This window comes from Urocitellus parryii, chromosome 1 (genome assembly GCF_045843805.1).
Source record: "Urocitellus parryii isolate mUroPar1 chromosome 1, mUroPar1.hap1, whole genome shotgun sequence".
NCBI classification, from domain to species: domain Eukaryota; kingdom Metazoa; phylum Chordata; class Mammalia; order Rodentia; family Sciuridae; genus Urocitellus; species Urocitellus parryii.
The window spans coordinates 275,525,727-275,550,121 of NC_135531.1; the positions used below are offsets into that span (position 1 = coordinate 275,525,727).

Sequence of the window (24,395 nt, forward strand, 5' to 3'; positions counted from 1 at the left end):
ACAGAAATGATGTGATCAGTTATTGCCTATAATAAAAACAACAAGTTTGCAAAAGGGTTTACATTTTCAGATGGTGGACAGAGAGAGAACAGAAGTGATACACAGGATGTGGTGATCATGAGGAAGGAGGGGAGAAGAAGACGTGAAAGATTAAAGAAAGAGTGAAAGAACAATAGAGATTGGCTGTTAGCAGAAGAAAAGAGAGAATCAAGGGAAACAGGATTAAATCTATACATATAAAGCAAATTAAAAAAAAATAAAAATAAAAGAATACAAAACAAAACTAAAATTTACTCATAAACCATCCTAGTTCACAAAAAAACTAATCCATGCAAAATAACTGTCTTTGAAAATGCTGCAGATCAGAAGAAGAAAAAATAGGAGACTGTATAAATGTCCATGTACCATTAAGGTCACAATTAAGCAGTTCTTAGTGAAAAAAGAACTAAAAGAAAAGAAACAAAAGAAAAGAATCTTGATGGAGAGTTAAAGAATTCTTTCCTTTGGAGTCCAGATTCCCACTTTCTCTTCTCAGCAGTGTTAGGGGGGTCTTCTGGAGGGTGCTGCTCCGCCCTCTGGGTGCTGGAGTGGGAGAGGTAATCCCGTAGGCAGAATTCTTGGAGGTAGGGCTTAAGCTTAGGTGGGCTCCAGGCTCTTGGCTGAATGCCAGTTGGGCTGGAGATTTTAAAATCAGTGCCCCTTCAGGGCCCAGTGATTGCTGGTTCACACTGAAAGATGTCCCCAGGGATCCCCTGAGATCTACTCATGTGGTGGGGAACCTGATTCTTAGTCCCCCTAAGTTACCTGTAGACCCCACATTTCCTGTTCTCGGATTCATTCTCCAAACAATTTCTCCTGACCCGCCCTTCCCGCCAGATGGGTCTCTCCCAGCTGGTCTTGCGAGCAGTTGGATGAGAGGGGGAGAGAGAGCCAGGTGGGATTCCACGACCAGTTGTGCCCTGTGTAAACCTGTCTCCTCATTTGATTTTCTCCTGGGCACTTAAGCACACTCCGTGTCATGCGGTGTGTGTTTACTGGGCCTGTATTTTGGGTCAAACTTGGTTTTGCCAGGAATCGGCCCCCTCAGTTGCTGGCCCCACACACAGCAGCTGCAAAATGGTCCCTTCCTTAGTCTCCTGCATGCTGCCTGGAGAGATGGTGGCTTCTCCACACAGATATCATGCAGTGCCTCTTTCAGGTTTACCAGCAATGTCCTTGATCTCTAAATGCTCCATACCCAGATATGCCCTGGGCCTCCCCAAAATGCAGGTTCCTTTTGTAAGGTCAGGCACTGATCAAAAGGAGGCAGATTAAAAGCAGCTGAACAAGGCTTTATTGAGATCCGCTCCTGGGGGAGACCCTCCAGTCTAACAGAGCGGGTCCGGGGGAATCATGCATAGGCTCAGAATGTTATTGGGCTTTGGTCAGGAAGGGAGGGCTTGGGACAGGAAAGGGAGGATTTTTTAGAGTTCCTTGTCCTCCTGGGGTTGGATGGGGAATCTTGCTGAGATCCATGTCTTTCCAGGATTGGTCCGGAGACCCCGCTGATTGACAGGTGGTTATCACTGCTGTCTATTGGCGCCCAATTGGTTGTTCTTACACAGGAGTGGGCTGCCTGGTGCTTTGTTCCCTTAGCCACCTCGAACCCACCTAACCCCCTTCATTCCCTTATCCTCCACTGTTCTCAAAGAGGGACTGCTCTGGCTGGGGCTTCCAGCCCGGCTGTGGCAGCAGCTCTGCCGCTGGGGATTTCTTCCTTATTTTATTATAGCCAAACTCCTGAGGGCTGATCTGCTTTGAATGTTCAGTTTTAAATTCCAGTAAAGTCCCCCTGCTTTTTGGTGTTCTCCCACCTTGCTGGTTTTCTTGGTTTCACTTCATGGACCAGCATCTTGAAACCCTCCCTTGCCAGGTATTTTGATCACAGCAATGCAAAAGCTAACCAAAACAGAAGTTGGTACTGAGAAGTAGGGTCGTTGTTGTGAGCAACTTGACCATGTGACTCAGAAACATTGCTGCTGGTTTGTGGAAGGGATTTTAAAAGTTTATAGTTGCAGATGGGGAAGCTATAGAATGTGATAGGTGGAGCCATGGGCCATTCTGCTGGAGCTCAAAAGACCAGAATGCAACAGGAATGCAGACTGGGTTTGTGAGGTTTCAGAGAAAAATGAGGACTCCACTGGGAATTGGACTAGAGGCCACTCATGAGGTATTCTGGCAAAGAACTTGCCTCCACTTTGCCCATGTCCTGCAACTTTGGGGAAGCCACATTTAAAGGTGTTGGACTAATTAATCTGGCAGAGGAAATTTCAAGGCAGCACCCTCAGTGGCATGAATATTGCTGGCAGTTTTTGGCCAGGTTTACTGTAAGAATTGGAAGCAGAAAGCAGAGATAAATGATATTTTAAAAAACCTCACATTTTGGCCAAAAAAAAAAAAAAAAAAAAGCAAAGCTGGGTTAAGGAAAGTGTGCTTATTAAAGAGATTAAAACCCTCAAAGACATTCTAAATACTTTGCAGAGACAAAGGAAAACATGCCTTGATGGTATTTTCAGGAATTGGTAAGACCACAACGATTTCAGGGTTAAAGGGCCCGGAAGGGGACATTCCTTTGAGATCATGGGCATTCTACTCACGCAGGGGGCCCTAGGAAATTGTCTCACCATGCTGAACTGCACAGGGACTCAGAGGTCACTGCGGTTGTGATTCAGGTCCGGGTTTTATGTGAACTGCAGACCTGGGTGTTTTATGCAGACCTGGGTGTTGTCCACATGGTGTGGTTCTGCAGGAATGCAGACTGCTACAGTGAAGGGGTCATGAAGGTGTCCACTGAGATTTCAAAGGAAGGCCTGGGAGGACAGAGTGCAGCTGGGTCAGAGAGCCAGGCTAAAAGAAAGGCCATGTCGGCTGCACCTGGCAAGGCCAAAAGGGCAGAGCTGCTCAAGCCTTTTTTTTTTTTTTTCCTTTTGGTACCGGGGCTCCAACCCAGGATGCTTAACCACCGAGCCATATCCCCAGCCCTTTTTATATTTTATTTAGAGACAAGGTCTCTCCAAGTTGCTTAGGGCCTCACTAAGTTCTGAGGCTAACTTTGTACTTACAATCCTCCTGCCTTAGCCTCCAGAGCCACTGGGATTACAGGCATACACCACTGGGCCTGGCTTGCCCAAGCCTTTTGGAAATAGCATCTCCAAGCCAAGTGTCCTAGGTGCTGTTCAAGGAATTATGGGTGGAATTAGGGGACCTGTTTCTCCATCTGGGTTTTGGTCTTGCTTTGGCCTCATTTCTTCTTCCTATGCCTCTATTCCTCTACTGGACATTGGATATATGCAACTTGCTTTTGACTTTCACACCGGTTCACATGGAGAATTTGCCTTGAGTCTCAGGTGAGACCTTGGACTTGGACTTCTGGGAAACACTGGAACTGCTAAGACTCTGTACTCCTAGAGATGGACTAAATGCATTTTGCCCTGTGGTATGGATATGCACTTTGGGGGGCTGTGGTGGACTGTTATGGTGTGGATATGAAGTGTCCCCTAAAAGCCTCTGTGACTGCAGGGATATTGAGAGGTAAAATAATTAGATTGTGAGAACTCTAACCTCAACAGTCCATCCTAGTGTTGATGACTGGGTGGCAATGTAACCAGAGGAGGTGGGTCACTGGGGGCCAGCTCTGGAAGGATTGTTCTTCCTGTGGTCCCTTCCCCCCACCCCTCTGCTTCCTGTTCCCACCATGATTTTCTGTCCCTTCTGCCAATGTACTGCCTGGCCTGGGGCCCAGGGCCATGGAGTCAGCAATCCACAGACTGAGACCTCTGAAACTGTGATCCCCAAGTAAACTTTTCCTCCTCGATGTTGTTATGTTGTTATTGTCAAGTATTTTGGTCACAGTGATGTGAATGCTGACTAGCAGGTGTGTTTATGTGTCCTCTCCTCCCTTTCTTTGGCCTGTCATGGCCCCTCCTGTGCCAGCCCCACCTGGTCACAGCGATGCCAGCTTCCCCATAACTTCCAATGCTTGGTAGAGTAAATCTTCTCTTCTTCCAAAGTGTTTCAGGTCTTTGCCTTTCTGATTCAGCTTGTCAAAATCTTGTGGGGATTACATTGACCTAGGAGTTTACTTGAAAAGAATTGATATGTTTATAATGTTGGGTCTTCAATCTCAGGAATATGGTCTATGGGTATTATTCTTTAAAAATTGTGTTAGTCAACTTTTTGTCATTGTAACCAAAATACTTAACAAGAACAACTTAGAGGAAAAAAAGGTTTAGATGACTCATGGTTTCAGAGGATTAAGTTCATGGTTAACCAGTTCCATTCCTTTGGGTGGGCCTGAGATGGGGTAGAACGTCCTGGCAGAAGATGTGGTGGAGGAAGCTGCTGAGCCAGGAAGCAAAGAGCAAGAGAGAGCAAGGTGAAGGGGCTGGGAATATGCCCTGAAAGGCACATCCCTAGTGATCTACTTCCTCCAACCAAGACCTACCTCCTAGTAATCGGTTCAGCTATCCATTAAATGGATTAGTCCACTGATGAGGTCAGAGCCCTCATGATCATGTTATTGCTTAAAATCCTCTGAACCTGGCTGCATTGGGGACCATGGTTTCAACATAAGATTTTGGGGGACATTTCAGATTCAAACCATAACAAATAACAAATTTATATTCACCGAACATATGCAAGGCCCGTGATCCTCAGTACTCGGTTAAAAAAAAAAAAATCTTGACGCTGAGGTGGTGCTGAGAGCCACAGCCGAGTCTGTATGGCCTCTGGCATTTTGCCAGGCACCATCCAGACTTGTTTACGAACTCTAACATTTCTCTGGCAAAATACCAGGTGTTATTTTTGACTTATTTACAGACCTTAACAATTCCCCCTTTTGTTTAATTTAAATAAAGACCATAGTGGTTTTTACAGAAACACCATAAATAACCTGCTACAAACAGAAAGGAAGGATACAAAATGTAACAATACCAAGCCACTTGATGGCTCCATGCAAGAAGCCCTTGCCGGAAATATCTCCCTGGGAAATCCCTCCTCCTGCACTTCGCCAACCAATGGGAACTCCCGGGGAATCCCGTGAGAACTAAAAATAGCGTGAGAACTCAAAAGTAGCGGCAGAGGCGGATATTAACGCCTTGCCTGTCAATCAATACTGTTGGCAAAATGCCAGAGGCCATACAGACTCGGCTGTGGCTCTCAGCAAGGTGGTATTTGCCAGACATCTCTGCCATACAGTTACCATTTCTTCCTGTTATGGTTTGGATGTGAGGTGTCCCCCAAAAGCTCATGTTTGAGACCATGCAAGAGGGTTAAGAGGAGGAATGATTGGATCACGAGAGTCTTAATCGAATCAGTGGCTTAGTCCCCTGATGAGATTAACTGAGTAGTAACTGAAGGCAGGTTGGGTATGACTGGAGGAGGTGGGCAGCAGGGGTGTGGCTTTGGGGTATAAATTTGTATCTGGCAAGTGGAGGCTCCCTCTTTCTCTGCTTCTTGATCATCAAGTGAGCTACTTCCCTCTGCCACACTCTTCCTCCATGATGTTCAGCCTCACCTTGAGCCTGTGGAATGGAGCCAGCCATTAGGCCCTCCTCCCTGTGTGGTCTCTGGGCTTCATTTCTTTTTTTTTCTTTTAATATACATTTTTATTTGTTCTAATTAGTTACACATAACCATAGAATGCATTTGACATATCGCACATCAGTGGAGTTTAACTTCTCATCTATCTTATTGTACACGATGTAGAGTTACACAGGGCATGTAATCATATATGCACTGTAGTGGTTATTTTGAATTGTCAACTTGATGGTATTAAGACATGCCAATGACTAAGAGGCTTCTGGGGGTGTCAATGAGGATGTGTTTAGGAATGATTGGCATGTGGGATAGCCAACTGAAATGGAGACCCTCCCTAAGCATAGGCAGTACTGTCCAATAGGATGACGGCTTGGATGGAATAAAAGTTGGAAGGACAAGGAAGCAGCAGCAGATGTAAGCTCGATTCTTCTTGAACAGGTTCTTGATTGCCGCTTCAATTGTCTGAGGATATCGGACTCTCTGGATTCTTCACTCTTCCAAAGTGGACTCTGCCAGTGATTCTCCAGGGAGTTTCCAAAGCCTTAGGTCTCAGACTAGGGTAGCACCCTTGATCCCTCTTGTTCTGGGGCTTCAGCCCCTTGGACTGCACAGCTACTGGTTCTCCCAGCTCTCCAGCGTGCAGACGGCCATTGTGGACTATCCAGCTTCTGGTGGTGTAAGTCAATCTCATAAGTCCCCTTTTTATAAGTATACTTCCTGCTGATTCTGTTTCTCTGGAGACCCTGACTGATACATCCACATAACATAGTAATGACTGCACTTCATTTCTGAACCCCTCACCCTCAGGCTACCAAACCTGAGATCTGATTCTCTGGAAGCCACCAAGGTCTTCACTTCAAAAGTGGCTTCTGCACTTGGGCACCCCCTAGGTTTCTTCTATCTGTTTAATTTTTCCTGGTAAAATCCTTGCCATGTCTTCATCTGTTCAGGGACTTAATAACATTTACATTTATAACAGCTTTTTAAAGTGTTTTTTCAGCATGGGTAGGGGGGCTTAGGTTGGTTTAGTTCTGCCCTTCACCAGAATCAAGGTCATTGATTAATTGATTAATTGGCTTGTTTTTCAAAGCTTCTGATTTGAGGATTGGTGGCAACTTAAGAAGTTTTTCTCTGACTGCCTCTAAGATTTTTCTCTTTCGGGTTTACTGTGATGTGTCCAGATTTCTTTTTCTTTATTTTTCCCATTTGGAGTTTTCAGAGTTTCTTAAGTTTATGACTTGATTTCTTTCTTCTGAAAAATCCCCCAATCATCTCTTTAAATGTTTCTTCTTTCTTTCTATTTCCTCTTCTCTTTTACTAGGACTCAAAGTGCAAGTCATGTGAGACATTTAGACTGTGTCTCACATGTCTCTTGTACTCCTTTATAAATTTTTCCATTCTTAAATTTTAGTTGGGTATTTTGTATTGATCTGTCTTGCAATTTGTTACTTCACTAATTTTGGTTTTATTCTGTATTCGGTCTTCTGCTAAATCCTTCTATTAAGTTTAGTTTAAGAAATTGTGCTTTTCTGGTCTGCAATGTCCATTTGATTTATTTTTGTAGAGTTCAAATCTCTGTTGCAATTTTCTGACCATATATTTTCTCCATCTTTTTATCCATTTTCTTGAACATTTTTATCACTGGGTGTGTGTTAACTCCAATCTCCATATCATCTCTGTATATGATTCCATTATTTTTCTCTTTGGTCTTATAGTCTTATGTTTTGATGTGACTATTAATGTTTTACTGAATGTCAGACATTATGTGTAAAAGACATAGAGTCTCTAGATGTTATCCTCCATGTAAGAATAATTTCCCCTTTTCTATGCTAGGCAGCTAAAGTCATGGTCTGATTACTTTAAGCAAATCAGGGCATGAAATGAGTCATGATTAGTTTGCATTTTTTAATGAAAGTTAATATACCTTTAGTTTTCTCTGATTGTAGGTAAGAATCTTCAGGAATTTCAGTAGAGAGACTGGGCAGTTAAGTCTTCTCTGCTCTTCAGAGATTTTGTTATATTTTTAGTCTCTTGCTTCATGCAGCTTTAGAACCGAGAAAAGTTCTCAAAGGGAAACCAAGTTGTTTGATTCTTTGAAGACTATGATTTGGCAGTCCAGCCCCATGAGACCATCAAATACAGTGTTGGTTTCTGCTTTCTGGTGGGAGGTGGGAGTTCCCTGGCCAAGCCAAGCCCAGATTCTCAGCCTCTGGCTGTGTCCAGACGTGACAAGTACCCTACCCTCAGAGGACCAACAAACTACAGATTTCACGACTAGATCCATGTTCCCTCCAGGGCTCTTGGCTCCCTCTCCCTGTCCTCTGTCCCTCATCGTGACAGTTTTTGCCTTTTTAGTGTGGTAGGCTGGCAGGAAATTCTACTTTGCTTTTCAGGGGCACTTGATATAATTTCTAGCCTTTTGCTCTGAATAACTTCTCCAGATACCTGGAGGGGCACCTGGCAGTGTGTGTGAGGCTCCTCCCGTCTCCACGCCTGCACCATCACCAGACTCTTCTGTTTTTCCTGTCCCCAGCGCGCTCAACCTTGGCCAGGTCCAGCTACTCAGCTCCCTGCCCACAATGAACAGATGCCCCAGGTACAGAAGGAGGTAAAGAACAGCAGCCGCTCCTCAGCTGTCTCTGAGAAGTTTTGCCTCTGAAATCTCAGTCCCTCAGTCTGGATTGTTTCTCTAGCTCTCTAATGCCTTTAAAAAATAGAAATAAAAATTATTTTGATTTAGTTTTCTAGTTGTTCTAGATTGTGCTTTCGACCTGCCTTTGATCATCCAACCCCCTGATGAATTTTTGGCGAGATTATCTTGTACAGATACTAAGTAAGGGTGATTCTGTATTCTGCTTTTGCTCTTCCATCATTACCCAAAATTACCTTCAAAAGGTTTGTGTTATAAACTCAAGTTTGTCGATATTTTCCCCTTTGTGCCTTATTTAAGAATGCCTTTCAAGAAACTGGCAGTGTAGCTCAGTGGTAGAGCACTGGCCTAGCATGTGCAGAGCCCTGGCTTCAGTCCCCAGTGCGGCAAAAACACTACCACCACCACCAACAACTAGAAATACAAGATAAACCCTCCTAGCTCATGTCCCCCAATGACCCTCTTCCTCCAACAAGGTCCTGCCTCCTTTAGTGGTGCATTCAGCTATGGATAAATCCACTGATGATCTTGGAGCCCTGGTGACCCAGTCATTGCCTAAAGCCCGCCTCTGAACCGGGGCATTATTTTTGTAAATTTGAAAAAAACAAAACCAAAATAATACATTTTTATTCACTATAATTCCCATACTGTACAAAAGCTCATCAGAACTTATTTCTCAAACTTAGTACCTTTTGACCCACGTTCCCTCTTCCCTACCCCCTGCCAGCCCTTAGCATCTGGTAGCTTTCACTACTTTGCTTCTTTGAGATCCACTTTAGTTTCCACACATGCATAAGTGAGATCATACAGTATTTGTCTTTCTGTACCTGACTTATTTCACTTAAAACAATATCCTTTGCTTCATCTATGCTGTTGCAAATGATGCAATTTCTTTCTTTAAAAAACTAAGTAATATTCCATTGTGTGTATAGACACTACATTTTCTTTCTTTCTATTTGTGTAGAATGGGGGTCATTGGAATTGAACCCAGGGGTGCTCCACTATTGAGCTGTACCCCCAGCCATTTTTATTTGAGTTTTTTTGTTTGTTTGTTTGGTTTTGGTTTGGTTTTTTGAGACAGTATCTCTCTAAGTTAAGGATCTCTCTGAGTTTCTAGGTTGTATCTAGTAAATATAGTTGTGTTTAATCTGCCAGTCTTATCCGAAAGCATGGACAGGATTTCAAATGTGACCTGTCTCATAATTCCTGAGCTAATACATACTTGGTCACATCACACTACATTTTTTTACCCATTCCTGAATTGGATTTATGGTTACTTTGTTGTGGGATTTAACCAGATGTATTTATTAGTAGCTTGGGCTTAAAAATTTTGCTTCTTATTTTTTATTTGTCTGGTTTTGATAGCAGAACTAAAGTCACCTCATGAAATGATTTGGGGCCATCTGAAAAAATTTTAAAAGGTTTAGAATGATTTATTCAATTCAGACATGCTGGGGTGCTGGCAACTGTCCCTAAAATTGTGGGAAACTGTGTGGTGTGAGGAGAGGTCAGGATCAGACAGGTTTGGAAGTATTTCATGCATTTCCTCTATTGTTTTAAATTATATTTACTTCCAGGGTTGATTCTTAGACAGACCTGTTTTCATTTTCCTCAAAGGTGATATTTTTCCTAGGTTGTCATACTTCTTGGTGGGAAGTTGTAAAATAATTCCTTTTTAAAAATTTGTTTTGTAGTTGTAAATGGACAGAATGTCTTTATTTTGTTTATTTTTATGTGGTGCTGAGGATCAAACCCAGTGCCTCACGCATGCTAGGCCAGCGCTCTGCCACTGAGCTACAGCCCCAGCCCTGTAAAGAATTTCTTTCAAAATGTTTTGATCTTGACCTTCTCTGGAGAAAAATCCTCTTCCTTATTCTTACCATGGTTTATCTTTTCTTTTGTTCTCTTGACCAGTCTTGCCATTTGGTGGGTCTTTTCAAAGAACCACATTTTGTTTTTATAGATTTACTACTCTTTGTTTGTTTGTTCGAGATTTAATTAAATTATGCTTTTCATTATTACATTTCTCTACTTATTTTCTTTCCTAATTCCTTACTTCAGACTTGATGGAGGATTACCTTGTTTTTATTTCCTATTAATGACTTCGTTGAAAACTTAATTTTCTTGTAAATGTTCCTTGTTTTCTAAAGCACACATTTTAGGCTATGAGTGTTCATCCCTGTGCCACTTTGGAAATGTCAGATTTATATGCACTGTCTTTATTGGCGTTAATTTCTTGACCAGTTGTTATTTTTTATTTGATTTGCTCTTTAGCCTAAGAAATGTTTGGAAGGAAACTTTAATGCCTCTTCGAGTTCTCCTTTTGACTTTTCATTATTTATCACACTGTGGTTAGAAAATGTGTTCCTTGGGATTTCTGGTTTTGAAGGTCTATTCCTATTTCTTTTGTGGCCTGATGGATGGTCATTGTTGAGGCTTCTCCAAGTTTGAAAGGTAAATAGTGTAATGATTAACAACATGGCAAATAATGCCAGATAGGAGACAGGGAGGAGGTGGTAGAGAGGCCAAGTAGGATATCTGAGTCCTAGCTCTGCCACCTCCCAGATGTGGAGCCGGGCCAGCCTGGGTCATACCTGTAAACTGGGGGTGACAGTAGTAGAGCACACGGTGAGCATGTGCAAGGCCCTGGGGTCAATTCCCAGCAATACAAAAGAGTGGTACCCATTTCATAAAGGGAGTATGGGGGAGAAATGAGTTAAACCATGTATCAAGCACTGAGAAGAGTGGAGTAAAGCAGAGTGAGCACTCTGTGGAACCCCATGGTATGACACCCTGAAATGTACTTATTTGTCATATTTCAAGTTGGTTATTCAGAGAAACTGCAGACACAGGTACTCCTCCAAAACTTTGCTCTTTTATATAATGGAAGTGACCCCCATCTGCACCAATAAACAGCAGATGCAGTTCTGGGCTTCTCCATCTGATGTCCCCCTTTCTGCCCAGAAAGATCTTTTCCCAGGAAGGAGAGATTGGGGGTCTGACGCCTGGCCCAGCAGAGATGAGCACAGGTGGCTGTTGCCTGGGAGAGTTTATTTGTATAACAGGATCCTTCCCTCAACTCTCCATAGATTGTTCCCCCTCTCCCAGAGGCCTGAGCACCTGTCCTCCTGTGCAGCTCTTTGTAAGGTTCAACCTTCTTGACCTTCTCTGAGTCTCATTCCGAATGCATGTGGCTCTGTGTTAAATATGCAATAAATTTGTTGTTGTTAAATCCTGTTCATCTGTTTATTGTCTGTTAACTCAAAAGGCCTAATTATTGAACTTGTGGAGGAAGTAGGGGAAGCCCCTTTTGCCCTTGCAAGTGAAAGATGTCAGATATTTTTAAATGTGCTGCAACAAATTGTGAGCTCTGTCGTACCCATCTATTTAATCCAGAGTGCTCATGATTATTTTCAAATATTTCATTTGATTTGATTTTAGCTCACTAGGTTGGCCAATTTCTACACTTGATCTTAGCCAAAAGGCCGAGAAGCGATATAGGTTGGCCAATTTCTAACAACTCTGTGTTAACCTTTTATACTACAATTGTGAGTTTTTGACTTTTCCTGCACCACTGTTAGAATTTCCTTTCAATATTCTTAAGCAGTTTCTTACAGATCATGATTTCTGCTACTTTATCTGGAAGAGTTTTATTTTTAATTTTTGTGGGAAACTTCTACTCAGAGTTAGCTTCTGTGGTGTCCGTAACTCTTTCAACCTAAATGCTTTGTGTTCGTGGTGTTAGTTTTCCCGCAAACCCTCCTTCACTTTGCATTTGCCTGGTATATCTTTTTTAATTTCTTCATTTTTAATCTTGAGTTGTTTTTTGGGGGTGTGTGTCTATTATAAATAGAATATAGCTGAATTGTGTATCCTAGCCACCTGAGGTAGCTCTACATTGTACAAATCAAGTTATTCCACTAACAGTTATTTTGATCACTGTAGTCTCTGTATTTATTCTTGCTCTTATCTTTCATTTGGTTTATACATGAATTTCTGTTCCTCGCTCACACTAATTCTTACCTGTCTTTGGATTGGTTGCATTTCCTTTGATCTACATTTTTTTCCAAATATATATATATATATATATATATATATATAATTTTTTAAATCCATTTGTCAATGGACACTTAAGGTGTTTCCTTCCTATGTTGTCACTGTTGTGAGTCATGCTGCAGTGAACATGGGCGTCCAGGAATCCCTTTAACATGCAGATTTGACTGCCTTTGCATATATATCCAAATATGGATGGGTTGGTTGCTGAGTCATATGGTAGTTTTATTTCTAATTTTTATGGGAAACTCCATTCATGCTTTCCATGATGGCTACATGAATTTACATTCCCACCAACAGTGAACAAGGGCTCCCCCTTCTTCAAATCCTTGCCAACACTTCTTACCTCTTGTCTTTCTGACACTAGCCACTAGCGGTCCTAACAGGTGTGAGGCGACACCACACTGTGGTTTGAGTCCTTGTTTACTGATGTCAAGCTGTTGGCCATTTGTATATCTTCTTGGGAAAATGCCTCTTCGGGTTCTTTGCAAACTTTCAAATGTGATCATTTGTTCTATTGTTCTATTGTATGAGGTCCTTCTACACTTTCAATATTCACCCTTTACCAGATACAGGGTTTGCAATACTTTCTCCCTGTCTGTAGGTTGCTTTTTCATCTTGTTTCAGCTTTGCTGTGTGGAAGGTTCCAGTTTGGTGTAATTTTTCTTTATTTTTTCTTTTGTTGCTTATGCTTTTGGTGTCTTACCCAAAAATCTCGTTGCTAAGACCCATGCCAAGGAGCTGCTTTTCTATATTTTGTTGTAGGATTCTTGTGCCTTCAGGTCTTACATTCATGATTTTAATCCATTTTGAGTTAATTTTTGTGAGTGGTAGAAGATAAAAGTCTAGTTTCTTTCTCTCTTTTGTCCCCCTGTGGATATCCAGTTTTATCAGCACCATTTGTGGAACAGATTATCTTTCCCCGAAGTGTGTTTGAGGCAATGTTGTCCAGTATTATCTGACTGCACATTTCTGGCACTATCTCTAGTGCCACTATCTCTAGGCTCTCAGCTGTGTTCCTCTGGTCTATGTCCCTGGTTTTAGGCCAGAAACATGCTTTTTGATCACCATAGCTTTGTGATACCGTCAGAGATCAGGGGATGTGGTGTCTCCAGCTTTGCTCTTTCTCAAGATTACTTTGGTTTTTGCTCTCTTCTGTGTTTCCATTACAAATCTTGGAATTGTTTTTCTATTTCTACAAAATGCCATTGGAATTTTTATTGGGATTGCTTTGAATCTGTAGATCACTTCAGGTAGTATGGACATGTTAGCAATATTTATTCTTCCAACCATGAACACATCATTATTTATTTATTTATTTATGTCTTCTTCAGCTTCTTTTATCAATCATAGACTTCAGTACAAATCTTTCATTTTTTGGTTTAATTTATTTTAAGAGTTTTATTTTTAATTTTTTTTTGCTATTGTAAAAGAGATTGCTTTCTTAATTTCCTTTCCAGATAGTTCATTGCTAGTGTATGATTTTTATATATTGATTTTGCATCCTGTAAGTTTATGAATTTGTTTATTAGTTCTAACTGGTTTTTTCTGGAGTCACCAGGATTTTCTATATATATATTGTCACATAATCTACAAATAGAGAGTTTAACTTCTTCCTTTCTGATTTGCATGCTTTCCTTTCTTTCTCTAGCCTGATTCCTACGGCTAGGACTTCCAGTACTGTTTTGAGGAGGTAAGTGAGAGTGAACACCTTTTCTTGTTCATTACCTTAGAGGAAAAGTTTTCAGCTTTTTGTTCTTGAGGATGCTAACTGTGCACTTGACCTATATGATCTTTATTATATTGAGATGTATTCATACTATACCCAATGTTTGAGAATTTTTACCATGAAAGGCTGTTGAATTTCATCAAATGTTTTTTCTGCAACTGGTGAGATAATGGTGTGAGCTTTGTCCTGCATTCCAGTAATGTGAGGTATCACATCTATTGATTTGCATATATTGAACCATCCTTGCATTTCTTGCACTCCTGGAATAGATGCCACTTGATGGTGATCGGTCCTTTCAGTGTGCTTTTTAATTTGGTGCTAGTGTTTTCATCAGGGAATTAGCCTGAAGTTTTCTTTTCTTGAGGCATTTATCTGGGTTTGGTATTAGAGCAATGCTGGTCTTTTTAGGAAGTGTTGTCCCCCAGTTTGATTATTTTTTTTTTCAGCATTTGAGAAGAATTGGTATTATGTTAAAAGTTTGGTAGAAATCTCCAGTAGAGCTATCTGGACCTGGGGTGCTGGTGTTGTTATCATCGTTTTGGTTTTTTTGTTTTGTTTTGACAGGAGAGTTTTAGTTACAGATTCAATGTCCTTACCTGTTATTGGTCCACTCAGATTTTCTTTTGTTCTTGAGGTACTATAGGCTGTATTTCTTTTCTTTTTTTGTGTGTGTGTGGTGCTAGAGATCAAACTCAGGCCATAACAAATGCTAGGCAAGCATTCTTCCACTGAACTACATCCCCAACCCTGATAGTCTCACGATCGTTTGTATATTTGTGGTACCAGTTGAACTGTTTCTTCTATTATTTATACATATATTATTTGAATTCTTTCACTTTTTTGTTACTTCAGCTAAATGTCAATTGTGTTTACCTTCTCAAAGAACTAACTCTGGTTGGTTTGTTTTTAAATTATCTCTGGTCTATTCTCCATTTTTTTTTTCCTTCCGTCTGGTTGCTTTGAACTTTGTTTTACTTCCTTGAGGTATAAAGTTAGATGGCTCATTTGAGATTTCTTTTTTGTCTTACTGAAAATTTTTATAACTGTTAATGTTCTCTCAGGATTACTGTTGCTGTATCCCATAAGCTTCAGGTTGTTCTGTTTCCATTTTTGCTTGTCTCAAGGTATTTTGTGCCAGGTGGGGTGGCGCATCCCCAGCTAGCCCCTTGGGAGTCTGAGGTGGGAGGATCCACCACTGGAGCCTGCGAGGTTGAGACCAGCAACATATTGAGACCCCATCCTCCCCCAGCCCCCTAAAGTTTTGGTTGTCCTTTTGGTTCCTTTGGCCTTGCTGCTTTCCCAAGTCTACGGATTTTGACAGTTCCATTTTAGTGTTCTTTGTGTAGACATTTTGGGTTCTACCTATTTTGAGACCTTTGGACCTCTTGAGTCTGGATGTCCATTTCTTTCCCCAAATTTAGGAAATTTCAAGCCATTATTTACTATTTGTTTTAAGTTGACAAATAATTATATATTTATGGAGTATCTCGTGATGCTATGATATTTGTATACATTATGAGATGATTATTTTTTTAAAGAGATTGATGTCTCTCTCTGTCTCTCCCTCCCTCCCTCCCTCTCCTTCTCTCTCTCCCCCACTCTCTTTCTCTCTTCTCCTTCTGGACTTCCCATAATGTGTATATTGTTTTACCTGATGGTGTCTCATAAGTCCAATAGGATTTATGAGAAATTATTTTTATTATTTTTTTCTTTATCCTCCTGTGACTGGACAATTTCAAGTGACCCGTCTTCAAGTTCAGATGATTCCCTTTGTTCAACTGAGTCTGCTGTTGAAGCTCTTGAGACATTTTCTTTTTCAGTCACTGTATTCTTAGCTCTAGGATTTTAAAAAATGACTTCTGTTTCTTTGTTAAAGTTCTCATTTTGTTCATGTATTGTTTTCCTTCTGTGCCTTCTTTTAGGTCACTGAAGATTATTCTGAGTTCTTTGTGAGTCAGTTCATTCCTGGAGTTTGTTTCCTTAGGTGCTGTCCTTTTTTCTCATTATTCATGATCCTTTTGTCCTTAGCCCCTTGCATAAATGCCTGAACATTTAAGGCAGCAGTAACCTCTTCCCGTCTTTGTAGGTTTGCTTTTGCTCTGGTGTGGGGAAGGGCCAGGGCTGGGCCCTGTAATCAGGTGTGTTCGCAGTCAGAGCTTCACACCTGGGTGGAGTCCTTGGCTGGGTTCCCCTTTGCACTGGGGCAGCTGGCCGTGCTCCGAGATCAGTTGGGGTTACTCTCAGCCCTGTCTGGGGAGCACCACGCACTGTAACCCACAACTTGTGCTTGCTACATGGGCTCCTTAGTCAGATGGTGTCACCCTCCAGGCTTCCTGGTCAGACAATGCTGAAAGCTCTGCCCAATATTTGTGTGTGGTCTCTGGCTGGGCTACGTCATTGAGTGGGGCTATAGGTTATGCTTCTAAATGGGGCAGTATCATGGGTTGAGCTCCCTGCCAGAGCATGACTGCAGGCTGTGCTCAGCGTCCAGACAGGGATGCAGGCTTGGCTCAGGTAGGGGCCCATGCTGCACCCCACATGGGAAGGAGTTGCTGGGTTGGTTTCTTGCTGTGCAGTTCACAGGCTGGCCTCTGAGGATGGACGAGTTCACAGTCTGTGCTCTTTGGTTTTGGGAACGAGAGGCTGTGCCCTGCTGTTGGGCATAGTCATTGGTTTGTTTACTTGTCCAGGCAGGGGCATAGGCTGGGTTCTGAGGCTGGACATGGTCACTGATTGGCTTCTCTGGTCTGCTTCCTATGTAGGCAGGTTGCCAGCTTGGCTCCCTCCCAGGAAAGGCTGTGGGCTGGGTTATGGCAAAGTGCAGGGTCAGTGTCGGGGCTCTCTGGTTTACTTCATATGTTGGCAGGTTGCCAGCTTGGCTCCTGGCCCAGGTGATGCCAGGGGCTGGCTCTGAGGCTGGATGGGGCTGTTATTGGTCTGCTTAGTTGGGTGGACCCAGAGGCTATCTTCTGAAATTAGGCGGGTCCCAAGCCTGGCTGCCTGCTCCAGCCGGGCTAGACTGCTGGCTAGGAACCTAATCTGGGCAGAACTGCTGAGCATGCTCCCTGGACAGACAGTCACAAGTGTGGCTCTACAGGTGGGCAGAGCCACTGAAGGGCTTTCTGGTAGAGTACCTCTGATGGCAGGAACCTGGTGCTGTCACCAAAATGGGATGCCTGCGCCCTCTGTTTCTGAATGACCCCAGTGGTCTAGCCTGTTGATTCCTCCAGATCCCCCCACTGGGCAAGACAGGAGTGGACCTCCCTGGAAGCACCTCAGCACTCTGGGGGAGCTCGATGTCCTCCTCGGGCTCTGTTTTACCCACTGAAGAAAGCCCACGAGTCCCCTGTTGGAAGGAACCAAGGCAGCCCGGGGAGGAAGCACCGGAGTCAAAACGAGACTGCTCCTCCTAACCATCTCGTGTTTTCCTGTAGTCAAAGGGGTTGGTTCAGCCCACACCCCAGGTCTTTCCTGTGGAAAGCTGCTAGTTGATCTTCCTGTGAGGGTAACTAAAGCCAGAGACTTCCTCTTCTGCCATCTTGCTGATGCCGGGCCCTCCGCTGGTCTTGGGTCTTTTCATTCTGGGGATTTTTTTAAATTTTTATTTGATTTCCTTATTTTTGTACTTTCTATTCTCTCCTGAAATTCCTGTTTGTGGAATGCTGAAGCATCTTACACAGTGTATCTTTGTCTTTCACATTTTCTATACTTTCCCCTGCATCCCAGAAAGAAAATGTGGCTCATTGGCTTACTCTTCAACTGAGTCTGCTCAACTATTGGGGCACCCACTTTTATTTTTTAATGGCTTTCCTGGAGGTTTGGCTTACTTGCTGTAGAATTCACCTATTTTAAGTGTACAATTCAGTGGGGTTTTTTGTTGTTTGTTTATTTGTTTTGTAAATGTGCAGATTTGTGCAACTGTCACTAGCTTAGAACATCCTCATACCATCCACCCCCCAAATTCCTCATGGTTATTTGCAGTAAATTCTATTCCTCTCCCCTGACCCTAGGCAACCAGGAATATTATTTCTATCTCTATAGGTTTTCTTTTCTTGGACATTCAAATCAGACATGGTGTAGTTTTCTGTATCTGGCTTTTTCTTTCTTTTTGTGGGGCATGGGGAGGTACCAGGAATTGAGCTCAGGGGCACTCAAGCACTGAGCCACATCCCCAGCCCTTTTTGTATTTTATTTAGAAACAGGGTCTCACTGAGCTGCTTAGGCCTTGCTAAGGCTTATTTTGCACTCCGCGATCCTCTTGCTTCAGCCTCCCAATAATCATAACACTTTTGAGGTTCATCTTTGTTACAGGATACAGTTGTTTTGGTTGCTTTTTATTGCTGAACAGTATTTCATTTTATGGCTCTACCAATTTTATTTATCCATTTACCAATCAATGGATATTTGGGTTGCTCTCACTTTTTTGGCTATTGACAAGGCTCCCATGAATATTTGTATGCAAGTCTTTGTATGGAAATATATTTTCATTTCTAAGAGGATGCATAGGAGTGGAATTGTCAAATCATTCAATAACATTGTGTCTAACATTTAAAAAATTACCTAACATTTAAAAAATTAGATCCTGTAGAGGCTGCAACTAACACAACATTTCCAAAGGACCATCTTACACTCCCACCAGCACTATGGAAACACTACAGCCTTGCCAACACTTGTAATTTTATGCCTTTGAGTGTAGCCATTCTGTCATGTGTATTGATGTCTTATTATAGTTTTGTTTTTTCCTTGATGAATAATGATGTTGAACATCTTTTCACAATTGTATTGCTTTCCATTTATATTTTTGAAAGAATATCTATTCAAATCGTTTACCATTTTTAGATCCCATTGTCTCTCTTCTTATTAGTTGTAAGAATTCTTTGCATAGGGGCACCTGGGCTCGTCTCCCTGGGTGGAGGCTAGATGCTGTTGTTATGATCAAATTCAGGACCCCCAAAAGACCACCAGAGACCAAGATTGATGTAAGGAGCAAAGAGGCGTTTATTGCGAGCTAGCTCGGTCCTCCCCGCACACAGCAACTGGTGACGCTGAGAGGCCCCGAGCCCAGGGTTTGCAGCAGTTTTATACTCTCTTTGGGGAAGGCAGGGACTTCACATACATCATAGCATCTCTTAGCAAATCATCACACATCGCGGGAAAATCAAATAACAACTCTAAAACATGATTAGCACAGTCACTGACGGGAACAAGTTGGGTAGGGGTGATTGGTTAGTACAAGAGGGGGATTTGTTTGTGATTGGTTTAAGCCACAAAGGGAGTACTGCTGAACTACATGGTTTCCCAACATGTTATCAACCACCATAAACTCCTGGGAGGGTCATCAGACATCCCAGGTATTTCCCTGTCTCATGCTGATTGGTGGTTGCTAGGGGGTTGCTATGGGTCCCCACCTAGCCTGACTGAGTCAGGGCCACCTGGCTCCCTCTCCTGTTATTTGTAGATAAACAACTCAGCAGGGTGGGAATGTGCCTAGGAGTGCTCTGTGGGTCTTTCCAAGGACAAGGGTCACACCCCCTTCCTTGGACGGGCTTTGCTCTGAGGCTGGGTTTTCAGTGTGTTCTGCCCACTGCTGTGGGCTTCCTGAGTGGTCTCCTGACCTCTCTGTGTACCTCTTGCCCTGATGGGTTAGCTGACATCTCAGGACCACTGGATTCTGGAGTGAATTCTGACAATGACCACAGTCTTCTTGAACAAAGAAGATGATTAGGCTACTGCAGAATCTCTAGGGGACCTTCTTTTCTTTTTACAAATTCTTTTAACTCATTTGGAGAAATACTGAGTGAGTAGTGAGCTCCTTCATAGCCAAGTTCTTAAGACTAACTGCAGAGTTTCACCTTTAAACTTTTTTCAAACGCCTCATGGCTTCACAGGGGCCGGTGTAGAAGTGTTTGCACTTAAAGCTCCGCGTGTTCACCGAGAACACAGTCCTGTCTTCAGTGTTGTAAGGGTGGGTCTGGGTTTAATTCAGTCACATCATGTGGCATGTAACCAGGAGAGGTGAGGTGGTCAGTAGTAAATTCCAGTTACTCAGAAACGACAGAAGGACTCTGAGGGGAGGACTGTGTTCCTGATCCTGTGGAGGCTGCGACTCACACCCACTGTTCACGTTAGTTTTTAAACAGTCTTTTCCTGACTTTTGAAACGCTGCACTGCGGTCAGCAGGTCGAGGGTCACAAAGGAGGTAGCATGGGATGGTGGAAAGCCTACGTGCACCACCTCCTGAGCACCCTCAGATAGGAGTCTTTCAAGCCTGTTTTCTTTAAAAAAAAAAAAAATTATTGCATTAGGTATGCTGTGTCCACAACAGTTGTCTTCATGATGCTTGGGACTGACTTAAATGCTTCGGCCACGTCAGTGTGACATCTACTCACCCTACACAGCCCTTGTCGTTGGTGGCAGCATTTCAGACACAGCGGAGAGGACCAAACAAAAACTCTTGCCTTGGTAGAGATTGTTCGGTCCTTGCTGTTCCTGTTAAAAATCTAATTGTTATTAAACAAAGAAGATGGGATCTGATGGTTATTCAAATCCAACTTTGTTACTGATCCAGGGGAGCTCAGCGGGCCTTTAATCAGAAAGGCCACCCACCCACAGCGGCCGCTCTGTGTGCTTTGGGACCTCTTCAGGTTGCCCTTACAGCTCTCCACTGTGGACGCCAGAAATTGGCTGGTCCTTGAAAGCAGTGGTACTGGACGTCTGTGAACTGTGTGGAGTAGTCCCCTCCCTGGGATCCAGACGTAAGATCCAGGCAACTCAACACCCTCTGCCTTTCAGCAGGGTGCCTAGGGTTAGGGTCAGGCCTGGAGGTGCCCTTGCACATATGGCCTGGTCACTCTTAGTTGTGGCTTCAGGGTGGTGGTGCTCTGCCTAAAGAGAATGTTCTGTGGAAGGTGTGGTGGGATCATCAGGAGGAACAAAAATGGGATTATACTGGGTTTACCAAATGATGATGACCTATTTTTCTGCTGCTAACAATTTTTTCTAATAAACATTTACTTACATAGCTGGAAAAAAAAAGAATTCTTTGTCTATCTGGGTATGGGTATGTGGCTTATTAGAGATATAACTGACTACTGTTTTCTCCCTGACTCTATCTGGTCTTTCATTTTCTTAGTGCCTTTGAAGCACAAAATATTTAAATTTCATTGAATTTCAATTTATTCTTCTTTGGGTCATGCTTTTGGTATTTGTAGTTAAATTTATATGTAAACCAAAGTCACAAAGATCTTGGTTTCCCAGATGGAGCATTCATTCATTCTGATACATTGTACATAATTTTTGGGTCCCAGGGGGAAAAAGTAAGAGGGATATCCTTGTCTTCAAATGACTAAGAATTTCAAAACCGAGCAGAGCATGAAGCCAAACACAGGACCCAGGTGACTGCATACACCGCATCCCTGTGAGGCCGACTCTGCTCTCACATTGAGGTCTGGGATCCATTTTGAAGTGAGTTATGTATATGGTATGAGGGGAAGGTCTAAATTAATCTCTTCCAGGTGTGGATATTCAATTATCCTAGTGTGATTTGTTGCAAAGATTATCTTTTCCTCATTTGTTTCTGAAAATCAGTTCATTACAAACATCAGGATTTATAGCTGTAATGTCAACTCTGTCCATTGATTTTTATTTGCCTTTACATCAATCCTAAAACTCTCGATTCATGTAGCTTTAAAATTAGTATTAAAAAAAAAAGTAGAAGTCCTCCAACTTTGCTCTTTTTCGGGATTGTTTTGGCTCTTCTTTTGCCTTTCAACATAAACTTTACGATCAACCTCTCAATTTTTGCAAAAAGCCTTTAAGAGAATTGCATTGAATTTATAGGTCAATTTGAGGATAATTGCCATCCTAAAAATATTGAATCTGCCAGACCATGAACATGAATGTATCATTTATTGATAGCCTTATTTTATCTTTGCAACGTTTTATAATTTTCAGCATTCAGTTCTTGTTTGTAGAATTCATTCCTAAAAAATTTATGCTCTTGCCTTCCTTTGTTTTTGGATTTGAAAACTCAACTCTGAAATGTTTAAGTTTCCTAGTGGATTGCTGTTTTGGTTTGAATCCTAAATGTCCCCCAAGGCTCCTGTGTTGCTCGGTAGCTGATGCCCTGTTGGGAGACAGCGAACCTTTCAGGATGGGCTTTGGCGGAAGGAAGTCAGGTGTGAGATTGAAGGGGACATGGGGTGCTGGTCTCTTCCTCTCTTATTTTTGCTTCCTGGCAGTCATGAATTGAGGAGCTTTGCTTCCCTGCTTTCTCCCCGCCATGATGTGCTGCCTCACCACAGGCTCCAAAGCAACAGGGCCAAGTGACCATAGGCTAACACTGCTGAAAGTATGTCCAAAATAAACCTTTCCCCTTTATAAGTTGATGACCTCAGGTGTTTTGTCACAGTGATAGGAAGCTGATTAATATCATCGTGTTAGAGAAACAATATCATGTCAAAGACGTGGGAGTATGAAATATACTTAAAGTCTTGTTCTTTTTGCTGTAATGTTTCTATTATTTCTGTTTTTATTTATAAGGAAAAAATAGTAAAAGAAATATTGCCAGATACCTAGATGGAAGCCTGGTACTGTTTACTACACCTCTTTTCACAGCCTTGGGTGGTAACATTCATTCATTCTGAAAATTTACACACAAATAAAAGAATATATTAGTTTGACTTATGTAAAAATGAAATCATATTATGTTAATCTGAACCTTATGTTTTATTCAACAACAACAACAAAAAACAACTATTACAATCCATCCAAATTACTACAAATAAATAATCGTAATATTTGAACAGTGTGTGTTTACCAGAATGTTCTTAACTATTTGGTTGAATGGACAATCAAGTTGTTTTCAGGTTTGGGAGTCAGTGTTGTTGTTGCTGTTAAAACTATGCTTCAATAAATTATTGTGTGTTATGGGGCATCTAATCAACAAATATTGGGCACCTTGTTTATATCAAAACCAAATAGAAAGACAAAAAAAAAAAGACAAAATTCCTGCCTGTTGGCATCTATATTTTTGAAAGAAGAGAGACGATGATATAATAAATAATAAGTTAAGTGAGTAATTAATTTAGTATGTTAGGGGGTTCTGAGGACACAGAGCGAGACTGGGGGGTGGAATCAGGTCAGGGTGGGGACTGGAGGTTGTGACTCTGGATAGGTCAGCCAAAGCCAGCCTCACTGGAGTGACAGTGGAACCCAGACCCAAAAGGGCAGAGGGGGTGAGCTGGCTGCATGGATGTCTGGGCAGTGAACCTGCGAGGCAGAGGAGACAGCCAATATCAAGTCTCTAGGACTGGAGTGTGCCCAGTGTCTTCAGGAAATAACTGAGAGGGGAACATGGCGAGAGAGAGGTGCACAGAAGAGGAAAGAAGGGCTGGGTCACTTTTGGCCCTTTGGAAAAAAGTGTAAGTGTCTGGCCTTTATTCTAGGCGATGAGGGAGCTATTGAGAGCTCTGGAGCTCTTGTTTCTGGAAGATGCCTGTTGTATTTTTATTTCTATAGAATAGGTTCCAAAAATGGAACTTCTAGATCAATCTGTAGCACTCGTCAACATTCAGGGGACATTGCCAGGCATTTTCTGAAGTCTGTAGTAATTCATGCTCACCCAGCTTTGAACGTCTGTCTCTCTGAATCTTTTCCCACGCCGCAGGAGGTCACTAATGAGATCATGTCTGCCACCCTAACGGGTTGGCCATTGATGGTCTAGTTTTTAAGTATTTATATGTTTGCTAGATGTTTTAATTTTCTCTTCTCTAAACTGTCTGTTTAGATCCATTTCTTTTGAGTTGCTGTCTGTTATTAATACACTAATGTCTTTATATATCAGATGTATTAACTCTTTGTCAAAAGTGCAGAAAATATTTACTGCAATGTCTTGTCATATATGGTTTAGACATTTAAATTTATTAAGGAAAATCTTCCTCGAGCTATTTTTTAAATTTTTCTTGTCTGACTTAGATACTTCTTCTGTCATAAAACTAGTTATATTATTCTACCCGATTTTTATTGAATTTCAGATTGCAAATGCAGCACCCATTCAGGCGGACCAGTGTTCTAAAATTATTTCATTTACGACTAGGGAGGCAGCTCAGTGTGCTGCCTAGGATGTTCAAGGCATGGGTTCCATTCTCACACCTAACTGGAAACATTTTATATATCTCCAGTTACTTGATCTCATTTCATTTGTTTCCATAAGCTACTGTGTTCTTCATGTAGATCTCCAATCTTTCAGATATTTATAAACATGTGTATATTTGCTATTGTGTCTGAAGTATGGCTTCTTTTCCATTTATATTGTCTCAAATAAAAAATCTCTAAGTTTTAGAGATCTATTTTTTATTCATGATCCTTGGCAAATGCTTTTTCCAG

The 24,395-nt window shown here is 42.0% G+C and overlaps 1 protein-coding gene and 1 pseudogene across 2 annotated transcripts in view; one reads left to right on the forward strand and one right to left on the reverse strand.

The window, feature by feature from the left end:
* Positions 1-24,395, forward strand: part of Sp100 (SP100 nuclear antigen) — a 96,008-nt gene that overhangs the window by 5,928 nt on the left and 65,685 nt on the right. For both annotated transcript variants that reach the window (XM_077791098.1, XM_077791101.1), the window contains exon 2: positions 13,932-13,973. In XM_077791098.1, coding sequence (XP_077647224.1) covers positions 13,932-13,973 — 42 coding nt within the window. The remainder of the gene's footprint in view (positions 1-13,931; positions 13,974-24,395) is intronic.
* Positions 11,567-11,724, reverse strand: LOC144249439 (U2 spliceosomal RNA; annotated as a pseudogene).